This window comes from Clavelina lepadiformis, chromosome 3 (genome assembly GCF_947623445.1).
Source record: "Clavelina lepadiformis chromosome 3, kaClaLepa1.1, whole genome shotgun sequence".
NCBI classification, from domain to species: Eukaryota; Metazoa; Chordata; class Ascidiacea; order Aplousobranchia; family Clavelinidae; genus Clavelina; species Clavelina lepadiformis.
The window spans coordinates 3,681,815-3,696,069 of record NC_135242.1 but is presented as its reverse complement, the minus strand read 5'-3'; the positions used below and the strand labels follow the sequence as shown (position 1 = coordinate 3,696,069).

The following is a 14,255-nucleotide window of genomic DNA, read 5'->3' as shown; positions in this document are numbered from 1 at the left end:
AAAGTTGCGGTTGACATGATCATATGCATACACCGTGTTTAAAAATATTTCATGTACATTTGAAAGGATAATGCCTTTCCATATCTTCTGTATGCATGGCCTTCTTGAAAATCGTTCTTTTGAGACAGCGTGCGTAATTCGTCGTATAGCGTGTGCCAAGATTTTTTAATTGGGGACAATCGTTAAATGTTTATTTTACCTTTTGCGTCTACACATTCAAATTACTAGAACTAACGTTTTAATTTAAAGGCTGGGTAGATAATCATCACACTGTTCCGTGCTTTTCGTCACTTAAGTTACCTCGTCAACAATCTATATTAGTTACGTAGCTCATCAAATGTGAAAGGTTAAATAAAATAAATAAATTTAAGTAAAAGATACGCTTTTAGTGATATAAAGGATATTCGAATGGGAGGAAAGCCACCAGTCTATGAATGCACGTCATAACTTACTTTTAACGCATTAATCTTTAATAAAGAGCTGAAACTTCAATATTTTAAAAATAAGTACACTCACTAAATTTAGGCTAAATGTTTTAGTTTTGTTCTAAAAAGACTTGTGAATTTTCGGCGCACAAATCACAAAACGTTTAAATCATAATGAAGCATTTGTGACTATTTGCTGCTGTTATAGTATAATAGTTTATGCTGCTTCCTTTTAATGATGGTACGCTTTCAAGGACTTCAACGAAATTGCATGCCGGGTACATTTATTAAGAAAAAACAACAAGCAGATTATTATTGGTTGATTTGTACAGGTGGTCGCTTGAAGGCAGTCGATGGTCTCCGAGATCAAGCTAAAAAATCAATGTCAATATTTAAAACTTTTATTTCTACAACGAGAAGTATCTTTTAAGATGATTGATGCAAACAGGATGTTGATACGAAAACGTAACGTCGGGTTGTTTGCAACAATTAGTTAGTATAATTTGAGAAAGGCAGAATCGATGCTACTTGCCAACTTAAGTCATTATGCAAGCAAAAAGTAAAACAGACGTTTAACAATTTTTAATTTCAACGATAAGCTCACCAAATACGGCTTTGCAGTTAAACGACTAAGAAACCAATTAGGCACGTGCTTTTTGTCTGAAGTCCTATTAATCAAACTCTTAGTGTCATTATATCAGAGGCACGCATCAGCTTCGTTTTAATTGTGAACGATTAGTGGCGAATATTTAAATGTTCCTTCACTATTTTCGCTGAATTGGGAAAAAATGATCCCATTTAGTTGGAAGAACATACAATTGCATTGTAATGAAGCCTGTACACGAAGCTCTTACGGGAATTTTATGAAATGATATCGGATCGATTTTATGACAAACCAGTCAGTTATAAATACTTTGCGCTAATTGTACCATAATCACATGACTTAGAAGGCGTTTAAATTATCTAAAATTAGTCAGAAAAAGCTAGGAAACGGGGCGCCAAAAAGAGAGATCAAAGCCACGTCAAGTCGTATACGCCACGCAAAGCACTTTAGCGTCACAAGGCTAAGACTCCGGATACATACAGCGGTTTATTGTCGACTGCAGTTGTACGATATACTGCCACGTCCGTTGTCCCTGCATATGCACGCCCACCATCCTTGTCCTCGTCTATATTCCCGGTATCGTTGTCCAAAACGATGACTTCGTCCATTTCGATCTTTGCACGTTGTCATTGTGGGGGACACGGGGCGTGGAAATCCTGAGATTGGTCTGTAGCGGGTCCCGGTAACCAGTCTACCTCCGTAACCTACAGAGAAAAGTTTTGCTTGATGAGTTGATAATTAAACTTGGATAAGGTGTGACAGAGTGGACGGTAAATCCAACTAACGCGTATTAATTACCGAAAGGGTTTCCGCCATCTGGTAGTAAGCAGTTTTGGTATCTGCCTCTTTGCCTCATACAGGTACACCTCATCTTAACGGACGCGTGCACTGTGATGAATCTCTCGTTCATGTCCTTAAACTCGCCGGTGTCGAGATCGCAGCAAGGAATATCGACCGCTGAAACCGGAAATCATGACGTCATGTAAAAATTATTTGTGTTCAGTGAGGGGGATGTAAATCCGCAAGCGCGCTTTACAGGATATAGGACGAGAAGACAAATATTAAACAAATTTGCCATTGCTGCTGTAGCCTATACCTGTGCATCGCATCATTCCGTAGGCACAATCACACCGGTACGTCCCATTCACTAGTCCTTCTTCGTCCATTGGCCTAGTTCGTTCGTAAGTGGAGCCTGTTGGATATTCTTCCTGATTCCAAACGTCATAGCAGCCTAATGACAGAAATACAATTTAAATGGTAACGATGATATTAAACATAACTCATTTGAACTGAGTGGTGACCTTCGAAAACAGAAGCAAGGGTCAATTGCTCAAAGAAAACCCGAGCAGCAGAAAGCGTGGAAGATACATCAACACGATGAAAGCCGATCTGTGTTGTGCTTACCGGTAGCATAGCGGCGTTCCACCGATGTATATTTTGGTGGCGACGGTTGTGGGCAACCGGCGATCCGGCAAGTTATTTCAGGTCTTCCACGGCTTGGGCAAGTGCATGTCTTTCGAACTTCGGTCGAGGTCGGCATCCTGGTGAATGTTGCCCCGCGTTCGAAGTACCGCTCGCTTATTTCGTCGTAACAACGTCCGCCCGCTGAATTGGTCATTCAGATAAAAAGAGTTAAACCTACTGTAGAGCGTTTACAAAATTAACCGGAAAGCCACAACTACGTTTTCTAGCAATGATTACTTTCTTTACGAAATCTGTTATAACTAGAAGAGAACTGATTTGTGAAAGTTGAGTGAACAAGCTCGCTGTGAGTTCATGTTATGTGCAGATGCTTTGCATTTGTTCAACTTAACAACTGACATGCTGAGGAAGAAGATCCGATATCTTCCGGACCGACGACCGTAACCTCCGGGATGTTGATCGCGTTTTCATCTTCCTCTTCTTCTTCTTCCTCCTCCTCCTCTGGAACTTCTCCGGTGATGCCACCTTCACCCTCGCCGGGTTGAACAGGGATTGCAAAAGTCTCCTTGTTGCAAGTAATGTAGCTGCAGTCTCGACCACGGCATGTGCAGTAGTAAGACGAACCGTCCGATTTGGTGCTGCGGAATGACATTCTGTTCGAGTACAGGTGACTGGTGGAGGTCGTGCATGTCTCCGACATAGCTTGAAGGTGGAAAATAAAGCTTAAAAGTAAGTCATTTTTCTATCGTTGGTTTTCAACTACTTATCATAATGTATAATCATGATGTAATAATGATAATAATAGTTTAAGCTGGGACAAAAATCTTTAGATTTAAGCAATTTCAAATAATGCAGTAATTGTTCTCATCGATAATAGTATTCCATATTATATAAACATTAAAATGTTATACATTACTTACCATGTATAAGCTTAAGACAGGCCACCAGAAAAAATATGAAGAGAAGTTTCTTCATTGTGATTCCAATCAAACCTCACTAACGAGTTTTCCTAAACCTGCCAAAAATACCGAGCAAACTATATCGCTGGTAACAACTAGAAATTGCGAGCTTGATTTTTCCGCCTTTACCAACTTGTATCGATCGATATGACTTCCGCCTGAAAGTAGCCCACCTTCTTATACAGATGAAAGGGCAAGCGCGGCCTATTTATTGGGTAAAGCGAGTTGATTTATCATCATCAGCAAAGCAACCTTGCTTGGTCTGAGGTCACCAGATCGCAAGGATTGTGAAAACAATGTCGCCCTGCAAAGTCTGGAGTCATCTTTGTAAAATCGTGTCATCAAAAGAGCTGATTTAGCTGGCGGGATTGCTGAGTTAGCAACTTGCAAAGAAAAGTTGCCGTGTTTTGCATCCCAAATGAATCAAACGCTTCACATTAACTTGCAAAATCCTTTTCACAACGGCTGAAGCAAAACAACCTTTATTTTAATACTTACAACGCATGTAATGGTGTGCAAATAACAATTAGGTAAATAAAACAGTTTTCGCATTCACTTTATGACCTTACAATGGAAAAGCATGACAGACGCTAATGACGAGGTAAAACAGACAAATTGTTAAAAAAACCGATAAAACAGTAACTTTAAGTGGGGGCGCATAATGTCCATTTCCTATTGTAAATTTTAACCAAGCTCAAATTTAAAGCCATTTCATTTCAAATCACACAAATCGGTATTTCATAGCTGAAATAATAGGCTAAAATTGTATCTTTTAACTGATATGTTACAACCCACATGGCACTTATTACAATTGCACTTGCAAAGTTGGTGTGATATTTAGCGAAGATGAGACGTATTGACTAACTGTAAGCTTTAGCGGCACAAACACCGTCGCCACCGTTCTTAATAAACACAATAACACACATTGCAATAAGCAGCCGTGAAGACAACTGCGAAGGAGTTAGAAGTTATATTAGGTAAGAGCAGCTGAGTGACGTATATCACAGTACGTCACAGTATATCACAGTACGTCACACACGGGGAAAATACTTAAGGAAACTTGGCACTTTGACTAGACTTTTTAAAACGGAAACAATAAGTTCTGAAAATCCCAGACAGGTAAAATGTCTTTCCAAGTATCTTTGATTAATCTCTGGGTGATCGGTTCATTCAGAAAAATGACTTGAGTACGGGCTACGCTTGTTGATTATGGGTGGTCGGTAAACAAGCTTCACATCAACAGTCTTTGAAGTTAGAAATAGGAGTTCAGTAGCACGTAAAAAACGGGTGAACAACAGTTTTACCAGCTACGAATCATTAATAAAAAAACGAAGCGGAAACAAACACAGTACAAAATGCAACTTTTATATGGATACGGTTTAACAGTTATTTATGGAAAATTGGGCGGTCCCGTTCATAAAGTCCAATGTGAAGCAAATACTTGATGACGGAATTCGAAGTAACCAAGTCCATTAAGACGCCAACGCAAAGCGAAATGAACCAGAAGCACAAGACTGTGTGGACAAACGTCTAAAACGGGCTCATACAAGTCAACCAAAATCGATTAACGGCATTCAACTGAAATAACGTTAGGAGTATCAACGATGAAACTTGAAGGAAGATGCTTTTGTGAATCTGACGAAAGATGACAAAGGCCTAAAATATCAAGGTTGAAATTGAATCGCGTAGACTCACAAACCTACCGATTCGAGATGAATCAATAAAAAGCCGAAATACAACACACGTCACCGATGGTAACAGAGTCGATTGAAGTGTTCTTTAAACACGGTCTGAATGGGGGCGAGTGTCTTAAAAGCGACCGCAACCAAACCTATTTCAACGCTGGAAAGCTTTTGAAATAAAAGGATTGTTGAAATGAAACCCAAAACAACATGCTTTGGCAGCTTCGTTAAAACCTGCAATTGATTCCGCCGAGCCCAAGTGTTATTAGAGCATTTGAGTCACAATGTATTCAAACTCAAACTTCGAACGCAAGGTTCCGTTTCACTTCCAATACTCAGGTAAAACCCTTGCTGTTATGTAAGGACTTGCAGATTGCGGTCTTCTCTTGGGCTTCGTGTGGCTTGGCGACATATTTCTTGTGCATTTGAACGGGTCGGAAATGATCTGGATCGGAATTGTTCGCGCTCGTTCAACCGTGCGGTCGCTTTGCATCGTGACAGACGGTTTCTAAACATTCAATCCCAAATGTAAATATATGATGCTGATTGTGGGATATTTTAGTCTGGCCGCCGACCAACGCGAAAACGGCATGTATGCAAACGAATCATGCATCGAAAAAGATTTCAATCATAATCATAACCACATGCGCATCATAAACCACACAATTGGAACCAAATGTTAAACAATTATACCTTGCTTTGTTTTGGTGAATCTTTTAGGGATGATTTTGCTTTCAATCGCAAGCTGCAAGTACAACGCCAATGAGAAGAAACAAAGCAACGTGCAGATTAATTATAAAATTGTAAACAATACGTGACCTATGCTTTGGAATTTGGTGACAACTAATTTTTGTGAGCACTTAAATCATTTTGATGGTGAAATTTACAGATTTTTGCTTTTCATAATGAATCACTTTAATTGTCAAAATGTAGCTGATGATAGTTTGGTACTTCCTTTATTATTGTTAAATTTATTACATGGAATGCGTTACATGCATTTGTTCCAATTGCTACATTTTTTTCAATCAGTAGCTACATTGACACATTCTGGTAATCAAAACGGTACTTTCATAATCATTGGCTCTTGTGAAGAATTTCATGCAACTGAGTGTGATGAGCTGATGGTACTACTCAACCTTACACGTTCGGTGAGCTTCTGGGTCTGGCAACGCGATGACTTTTTGGATCAAACTTCAAATCTTCTTCATGCAGAGGCGTGGAGAGACCAAGAGCAAACATCTGAGTCACAATCTCATCTTCTTTGTTGACCCACCTCCCTGAAACAAACAACTTGATTAGTTTCCTTGATGAACTAAAAACAAATTGAAGATCCAATACAATATCTTGCTATTTGCATCTTATTAGTGCAATTATTATTGTTTAAATAATGTTTAAAAGCTTTTCAAGCAAAGTATCACATTCGGTTGTTGATGTCTTAGCTTCTAAATCGGGTTCGTCGCGGTTATTTTGTTCACTGTAATCCACTGTGACTGGTGTTAGGTCAAACGCTTTTCTTTTAGGTTTAATTTTCTTCTTATTTTTTAACTTTTTCTTTGGCCGTAAAGGTGGTTTTAACCTGCATGCACTAAACATAGCATAATGATTTAATGGGTATCAGTTGTAGCAATGGTAATGTACATTTTAAGCTTAATAGTAATAGGCAAGTTACATTGCAAGAAAAACAAGTCCTTGATTGAAAAATATTCTACTTACTTAAGATCTGCATTTTCTTTGGGTTCACTTTCGAAGGTAGATTCATGTTCTGATATGTCAGATGCCTCATGCTCATCACAACTTCCAACATCCCAGCAATCATAAGTAGCTGATGGAATACTAATTTCATAGTTAACTGACTTCTTGGGCTTTGGTGATTCCCTTCCATCGTCTGTGTTTGTGGAAGTGTCAACAACTGCACATTCACAATCAACTTTTTCTGAGTCAGCAGCGAGTTCAACAAACTCATCGGTTTCGGCAAAATGTGAAGGAGAGTGCGCAACAGGTCTTCGTAACAACACGTGCTGGATAAATCAAAACAAGTTTCAATGCTTTGCACAGTCAACACTTTTCCCAAGCTTAGAAGCAAACCGTTACAACTTTTTACTTCCAAACATGTAGAACATAAACATTTCAATATACTTACATGATTATTTTGGCCTGTTAATGCCTGGTACAAATCTGTCGTATAATCTGGGGCAAAGGATCTATGGAGAAATTTTAAATAAAAAATTTTTAAAGCAAAATGTAGATAAAATGGCTAAAACTGATCTGTTTCGTGAAAAATTCTTACCGACTGCTTGACGATTTTTCATCAATGTCAAAAGATCTTTCCACTGATATTGCTGATTCTCCAGTAACTGAATTGTATTTTTAGTTTTTAGTAATTTTTATCACAAATAAAAATTCACAAACTGGTGAAATTTTTGACAAACTGGACTAAAAAATCTAGCAACTATTTGCACATTACTATAAAGGCCAAACTGAAAGATTTACAATTTGAGCAACTGGTCTGGAATTTGTCTCAAGAAAATGTGTGGACAATTTGCTATAATTTGTTGGCCGTGAAAATCTGCCATCGTTATAAACGATTGTGTTTAACAAGTTGTATTTAACGTGTCTGTTAATTAATAAGCTTTGTTTCGATGCCCTGCCACCATGGCCAGCACATCATTTTCACTCTCCAGCAGCTGAAGGTGAAAAATAAAGAACACGATAATAGTGCGCATGCAACCCAGATTACCCAGTTAAAATAATAAATAAGGTTTGACTGTGTTTCAAAATGAGCCTGCACATCAGACGTACATAAAAAACTTTCTAGTCTGCCAGATTTTCGTAGCCAGACTGGTAGCTAATGTTTAATACTTAACACACCATTCATCAGTTCAGGGCTAGATCTCTTAATCTGAGATGTCCAAGGTCGTTTTGTTAGTTGGCTAAGGCTTCCATTTCCTGTAGAGATATTACATGTTTTATTTAGTTTTATCACATGTGGATCATATGACTACAAGCCTTACTTGTCTCGCTGGTGCTTGGTCTCAGTCGTTGCTGATGTTTTAATCTACGTCGGTCATTGTATTCATGGACATGGATATAATGAGATAAAGATCTTCCCCTAAATAAAACAATTACCACCATTAAAACAGTATAAACCTATGGAAATCGTTCATTAATTTAAGTTAGATAAACATAGGAAAAAACCTTGTAGCCATGCATACCATATCTATATTGGAAGCGTGGCAGCTGCACGTACAACTTCATCGACATGCACGCCAAACATTTTTATTTTAATGCCAATTTATAATAAACAAATAAACAAAGAGTTAGTATTCAGTGCACGCCATCACGCCAAAATTTGCGTCTTTGCACGCACGATTTCTCGGCGAAAACAGTCGTATTTGCCAGATGGAATAATGTAAGCAGCCTATATAAGGCAAATTATGGAGTCTAACTAAAAAACTGGCACTCAAAGTCACTTATGTTTTAATATTGGTAAACAACATACCAATAACATTGCTCCATTATACTTGAAATTGGTGGGTTAGTCTTCACGTTGCTATGGGACGAAAATCCCTTCTTTTGAAAAGTTGAGGCAGGCAACATCTTGATTTCTATAGTGGATATTTCCCGTACCAAATAGCAATACCGGCACTCTATACTAGCAAGTCATCAAATAATGAATTACTAGAAACTACCGGTCCATTTTTATCTACATTGACCTTGAGGTACGACCATTGACAGCCTGCCCTCCAAGCAACAACAATGTTTTATTTGTTGCCTCAATTTTAAAATTCAACATCAAATTTCTAAATTCATAAACATTTTAAAGTAGAAATCCCCTAAACCGAAAAACATTTTTTATGGCTATTTTTACGGATGATGTTAATATTTCAACAAACTACGGTGTCGTGAATATACAGTCATGGTCAACCTTATAAATTAAAACATAGCATGGAAATTTAGCATCATTTAAAAAATCACCCAAAAATAATTCATACTTTATATTTCACAGTAAAAGTAAAAGCATAATGCTGTATTACCTCAAAATAGGACGTCTATTTATTTTTATAAGTTTGAGCTTACTTCTTTTGGTTTAACACTGCCACCGTTATGCTACAATAACCTGTTAGACAGCTAGAGGAAAAAGAAGTAGTGACCTTGCCCGTATGCCAGCAAGTAACTATAATGATTTCAGTGACACAAGAAAGCTTGGTTCATATACCAACAAAATAAACTGCATCAAAGAAACAGGTTAATAAGTTGGAAAAAGTTCAGAGCCATATAACAAAATAGTTTTTAAAATCCCAAAAAATAGCATCTTTGTTGAAGATTTGCTAATCGCATTTAAAATGGTCATTAACTTGTTGTTCTATTAACAAGTCACGTAAACTATTGATACTATTTGATGTTATTGATGTTATTTCCCAGTGAATTAAAGAGTTCGGCTATAGGGCCTACTGTAGGCTGAAGGTAATGTTTATGTTTGTATACAGTTGTCATCTGGAGCGTTGTCAACGTATCCGCTTTTTTTAATGTCCCGATTAATTTTTTCACCGTCAAGCGATTTCCTAAGTTTAGAGGTTGGCAATATGCTATTAGAGGTCGGTCTGGAAAATTTGCATTGAAAGTAGGATCAACTTTAAGGAAGCCCCGCACATTTTTCATCATGTGCTGTATGACAAACGTTGTTTTCAATGTAAATACATTTGGCACACGTCACACAAAATCAATTGCAAAATATCGCGTTTTTTTTTAAAGTACAGTACTTATTCAAATAATAAATGCAACCGTAAGCTGTAAGTGTACTTAAAATAACTTAGACCTATTTAGGCCTACATTTGTGCTCAACACGAAACTCTAAAATGTGAAAAGTGAATTAGCCACAACAAAACTCACGGCCAAGGAAAACAGGTAGAGAACTTTGTGTTAAATCCATTATAGAAGGACGGTTTGTTTGATTTGAAGACAGGTATCGTTACTTTTACCTGATGTTGATTTTAAATCTGATTGGGATTGAGATATCGTAACTCGACGTTTGCAGTAGTTTTCGCTATTTTTAACGGCAGCAAAACCATGGTGATAAATGTTTTTCCAACGCAATTAAAACAAAAGACACAAACAATCTTGTTTTCCAGTTTGCTTTCAACGGAACATTTCGTTTGCCGTACTATGGCTTCCTCAGTTTTCAATACTTTTGCAATGTGACGTCATAAAGCGAAGGCGCAAACCGCAAAAACAGTTTTGTTTACTTGAACGTCTTTTGCACAAAGTTACATACAACTTTTTGAATATTGAAGTAAAGATGGCATTGGTTGGAACCCTTTTGGAACGAATTTTTCGAAGTAGGCTATCAACTCATTTGTAATATAAAACATAGTCAAGTTTCTTTTTAAATTTGAAACTTGGCAGTCTCGCGGTATCCGTCAGCTCTTTTATTGACAAAACCTATCAAAGACAACTCCATACTTTGCACGTACTTTAGGTCCTGTTTTCACAGTTTGCACGATCTGGTGAACTCAGACCAAGCAGAGTTCCTTCGTTAATGATGATAAATCAGCGGGCCCATCCAAAAAAGGGCGCGTTATACTCTTTTGCTATATAAGAAGGTGAACAACTCGCAGCGGAAATCAATTCACTTGATACAAGTTGGTAAAAGTGGGAGAATTGAACTCGCAAGCACTAGGTGTTATCATCGATAGGTTGACATTGTAGTTTAAGCAAGTTCTGTGATAACTTTAGCTTGAAAGACTGATACTGATAGTGAAGTTGGTGAAAGCGAAATGAAGAATCTTTACTTCGTATTTTTTCTGGTATCATGTGTAAAGCTTATACACGGTAAGAGATCTTTAAGTATTGACCATTGATTTTAAGTGACTTCAAGTATTGATGTTGATTAAATTATTGGTCGTGGTGAAACAGACGTTTACAAATAGTGTTTTATTCAAGTATACACCCATATGTTAATACCGTCAAATATAATCGAACAAAATTAGAAAGATGCCTCAAATGAAAAGGTATTTGATCTAAAAGTGACTAAAAGCCGGCAATGGCAAAATAAATAACTTTTAAACTTTATTTTTCACCTTCAAGCTATGTCGGAGACATGCACGACCTCCACCAGTCACCTGTACTCGAACAGAATGTCATTCCGCAGCACCAAATCGGATGGTTCGTCTTACTACTGCACATGCCGTGGTCGAGACTGCAGCTCCATGACTTGCAACAAGGAGACTTTTGCAATCCCTGTTCAACCCGGCGAGGGCGAAGGTGGTATCACCGGGGAAGTCCCGTATCAAGGGGGTGAGTAGGATAAAACTTCGTGTCGACTAATCACGATCACCAGACACCAGTTGGCGGTCAACGCGCTTTTATCGAATAAGATGTTATCGTTTAATAAATAAAAAGTGTTCACCACTAAACTAACGTCGTTAAACGTGCCAACTTTGCGTGTAAAAATTTACTTCCAACCATGACTCGATTAAAGCTAGCTTCTTCAATTCTTGAGATATAGTTGAGCTGTATTTCTAGGAATGAAAGTATCGCGATCTCATTTGACCTCATATAATCCCGAAACCTTGATTGTATCCTATTATCAGTTTTTCTATTGTAGCAGTTGGACGTTGTTATGACGAAACAAGCGAGCGGTACTTTGAACGCGGGGCTACGTTCACCAGGATGCCGACCTCAACCGACGTTCGAAAGACATGCACTTGCCCAAGCCGTGGAAGACCTGAAATAACTTGCCGGATCGCCGGTTGCGGAACCGCTACAAAGCCAAGTCGTTCACGGGTGGAACGACGGTATTATAACGGTATGTAGGCTACGACGACGATGAATTTGGAACTCACTGCAATCACATGCAACCTACAGTATATATGGTTCATATTATCAAACTATCTATACGATTCAATGTAGGCTACATCATTGATCGCCGTCTAACTTTCATCACATGATTTAAAAATTTCTGTGTATAATTTCAACCGCTTTGCAAGTCTTTACTCCGCCTTCAGGCTGCTATGACGTTTGGAATCAGGAAGAATACCGGTCCGGTTCCAGCTACGATCGGACTAGACCGATGGATGACGGCGGTCGGTTGAACGGGACATACCGATGTGGTTGTAGATACGGGACAATGCGATGCGCAGGTTTATCATCTAATCGCCAGTTTCTTTTAAATTGTGAACTGTACTGTAAAGTACAGCGCATGTATACAGACTTATGCTTTTGTCTCACTTTTGCGGGTAAACTGAGTAGGCTTCACCGCAAAGAACCTGCTGTTGCCTCGTTTCAACGCAAGCCCTCCAACTACATAAAATTGTTCAGGACGGACTGTTACTATTAAAACATCCGGCAACACATCGATATTAGTGCGGCGTATGGGCGAATATATTTAATGAGATGCTGAGTGGCAAAAAAGTATTTTGCCAGATTTCCTGTTTTAACATACAATGCCGATTCTCACCCCACCAGACTGTCTATGTGTCAAGGCTTGGATGCGGTTAAACTGACCATAAACTTGTGTCGATCAATTTCACTCAACTCTTAACAAACTTAGAGAGGCAGCTTGCGATTTGTGTGAATGGCGCGGGGAACATGTCATATCTGACAGTTCCATCTATATTCTATATACGATGCACCAAACAAAGTACATGGTTTGTTCGTTCTGGATTAACATGACCAATGCTTCACGCTTTATACTTCGTAATACGCAAGTTAACACGTATCATCACGTTTTGTCGTTTCAGCCACCGACATTCCATGCTGTGATCTCGACACTGGCGAATTTGCTGACTTGGACGAGAGATTCACAACCATGCAAGGAGGGGTCAAAATGAATTGCACTTGCAAGAGAGAAAGGGGACGATATGAGAGTTGCGATCGCTCCGATGGCCGAAATTTTAACAGTAAAATTAAATTTTGTGACCTTAAGTTAAATGTCCCATATTCAGACCACTAAAATACGTTACGAGTTTTAACGTCACACAAAAGACGTCATCAAATAACTCTGCGAAGAGTGGCGTCACTCAAACAGTACTTCTCTATGCAGCAGGGCGCGTTTACGGCTATGGCAGAAGACCAAACAGAATACCGGTCAACCAGGGGACGCGTTATAGACCGACCAGCGGGTTTTCTCGGAGGATGACGTGCAGAGATGTAGCAACAGGACAAGCTTATAATGTCGGAGATACCTACGAAGAAAACCGCGGAAGTCAAGGCGTATGGCTCTGCCTGTGCATGGGAAATGGACCTACGTGTACCACGTCCAGAACTTCGGGAAGAATTTACCGTGTTGGTATGACAGATAGGTTTTTCGACGATATAGATTCTGTGCGTGCTTATCTGTTAACCTTTATCGTCAACAACTGTGGAAGAAATCTTTTGATTTATTTATTTTCCAGGTCGACCTTAAAGACATTCGACTGCACTGAACTGAAACTTTCTATACAAAGCATTCCATATAATTAGCTTCTTTTCTGCTGTTAATAAATGTACCCCGCATGCAATTTTGTTTGTGCTTTTTCACTGTTTAGCGCCACCATACGGGGGTTGGAATTTAGCAAGGGATGACGGAAAAAATACTTTATTATGATTTCAAGTGTAAACTTTCAAACTTTCGCCCTAAAACTCTTTTTACAAATTATCAAAGCTAACGACCTCTAACTAATAGTAATTAAGAAAATAAAATGTGCGCACCGACCGTTAACTGGTTGCGAGCTTCAACAATAGAATGATTGACAATTACCAATGTATGCTTATTCTGGGCTGTCGTGCAGTATCAGGTTCAAAGCATCTTTTAAAAGAAATTATCTTGTGCTTCGTTTTAGTTTTTTTTAGTTTTCGAGGTGAATTGGATCGGGATTAAGACCGTGATGGACTTGAGGCTAAAAGGTATTAAAGGGCCTATACGGAATTTTGTCTCTACTATTTGTTATAAAACAAAATGCGGACAGAATATTTACAAAAGTTATTACCCCAAACCTTTCATAAAAATTAATTATTTTTGAAATATTTGAAAAACATATTCTCTATGAATCATATTTAAAAATTTCGACGCTTTCATAAAGAAAATATGTATAAGCTATAGTGGGTTAGGAAGTGGAACATTAGGGGAATCATCTGTCATCGTAACTTGTATTGCTAGTTCGTTAATTGGAATCAACGAACTACA

The 14,255-nt window shown here is 38.4% G+C and overlaps 3 protein-coding genes across 5 annotated transcripts; 1 reads left to right on the top strand and 2 right to left on the bottom strand.

Annotated features, from left to right (window-relative positions):
- Positions 1-692: 692 nt before the first annotated feature.
- Positions 693-3,596, bottom strand: LOC143448247 (uncharacterized). The gene is made up of 7 exons (XM_076947883.1): positions 3,372-3,596; positions 2,851-3,153; positions 2,434-2,634; positions 2,126-2,260; positions 1,828-1,986; positions 1,510-1,733; positions 693-796 (listed from the first exon to the last, which is right to left on the bottom strand). Exons 1-6 carry the CDS (start codon positions 3,424-3,426, stop codon positions 1,516-1,518), a joined length of 1,071 nt encoding a protein of 356 aa, XP_076803998.1. The 5' UTR covers positions 3,427-3,596; the 3' UTR covers positions 693-796; positions 1,510-1,515.
- A 280-nt stretch (positions 3,597-3,876) lies between these two features.
- On the bottom strand, positions 3,877-8,890 carry LOC143448244 (uncharacterized). 2 transcript variants are annotated; one of them, XM_076947876.1, is made up of 10 exons: positions 8,592-8,889; positions 8,104-8,201; positions 7,961-8,038; positions 7,380-7,446; positions 7,233-7,293; positions 6,806-7,110; positions 6,511-6,677; positions 6,234-6,369; positions 5,786-5,837; positions 3,877-5,600 (listed from the first exon to the last, which is right to left on the bottom strand). In XM_076947876.1, the coding sequence occupies exons 1-10, from the start codon at positions 8,687-8,689 to the stop codon at positions 5,415-5,417; spliced, it is 1,248 nt and encodes a 415-aa protein (XP_076803991.1). In that variant the 5' UTR covers positions 8,690-8,889; the 3' UTR covers positions 3,877-5,414. The 2 variants fall into 2 exon arrangements, with proteins under 2 accessions (XP_076803991.1, XP_076803992.1); XM_076947877.1 differs by lacking the exon at positions 5,786-5,837 and having other exon boundaries at positions 8,592-8,890.
- Positions 8,891-10,707: 1,817 nt separating this feature from the next.
- LOC143450647 (uncharacterized) lies at positions 10,708-13,590 on the top strand. 2 transcript variants are annotated; one of them, XM_076951281.1, is made up of 7 exons: positions 10,708-10,921; positions 11,177-11,386; positions 11,700-11,897; positions 12,097-12,231; positions 12,832-12,990; positions 13,134-13,379; positions 13,486-13,590. In XM_076951281.1, the coding sequence occupies exons 1-7, from the start codon at positions 10,867-10,869 to the stop codon at positions 13,494-13,496; spliced, it is 1,014 nt and encodes a 337-aa protein (XP_076807396.1). In that variant the 5' UTR covers positions 10,708-10,866; the 3' UTR covers positions 13,497-13,590. The 2 variants fall into 2 exon arrangements, with proteins under 2 accessions (XP_076807396.1, XP_076807395.1); XM_076951280.1 differs by having other exon boundaries at positions 10,709-10,921; positions 11,697-11,897.
- The last annotated feature ends 665 nt before the right edge of the window (positions 13,591-14,255 follow it).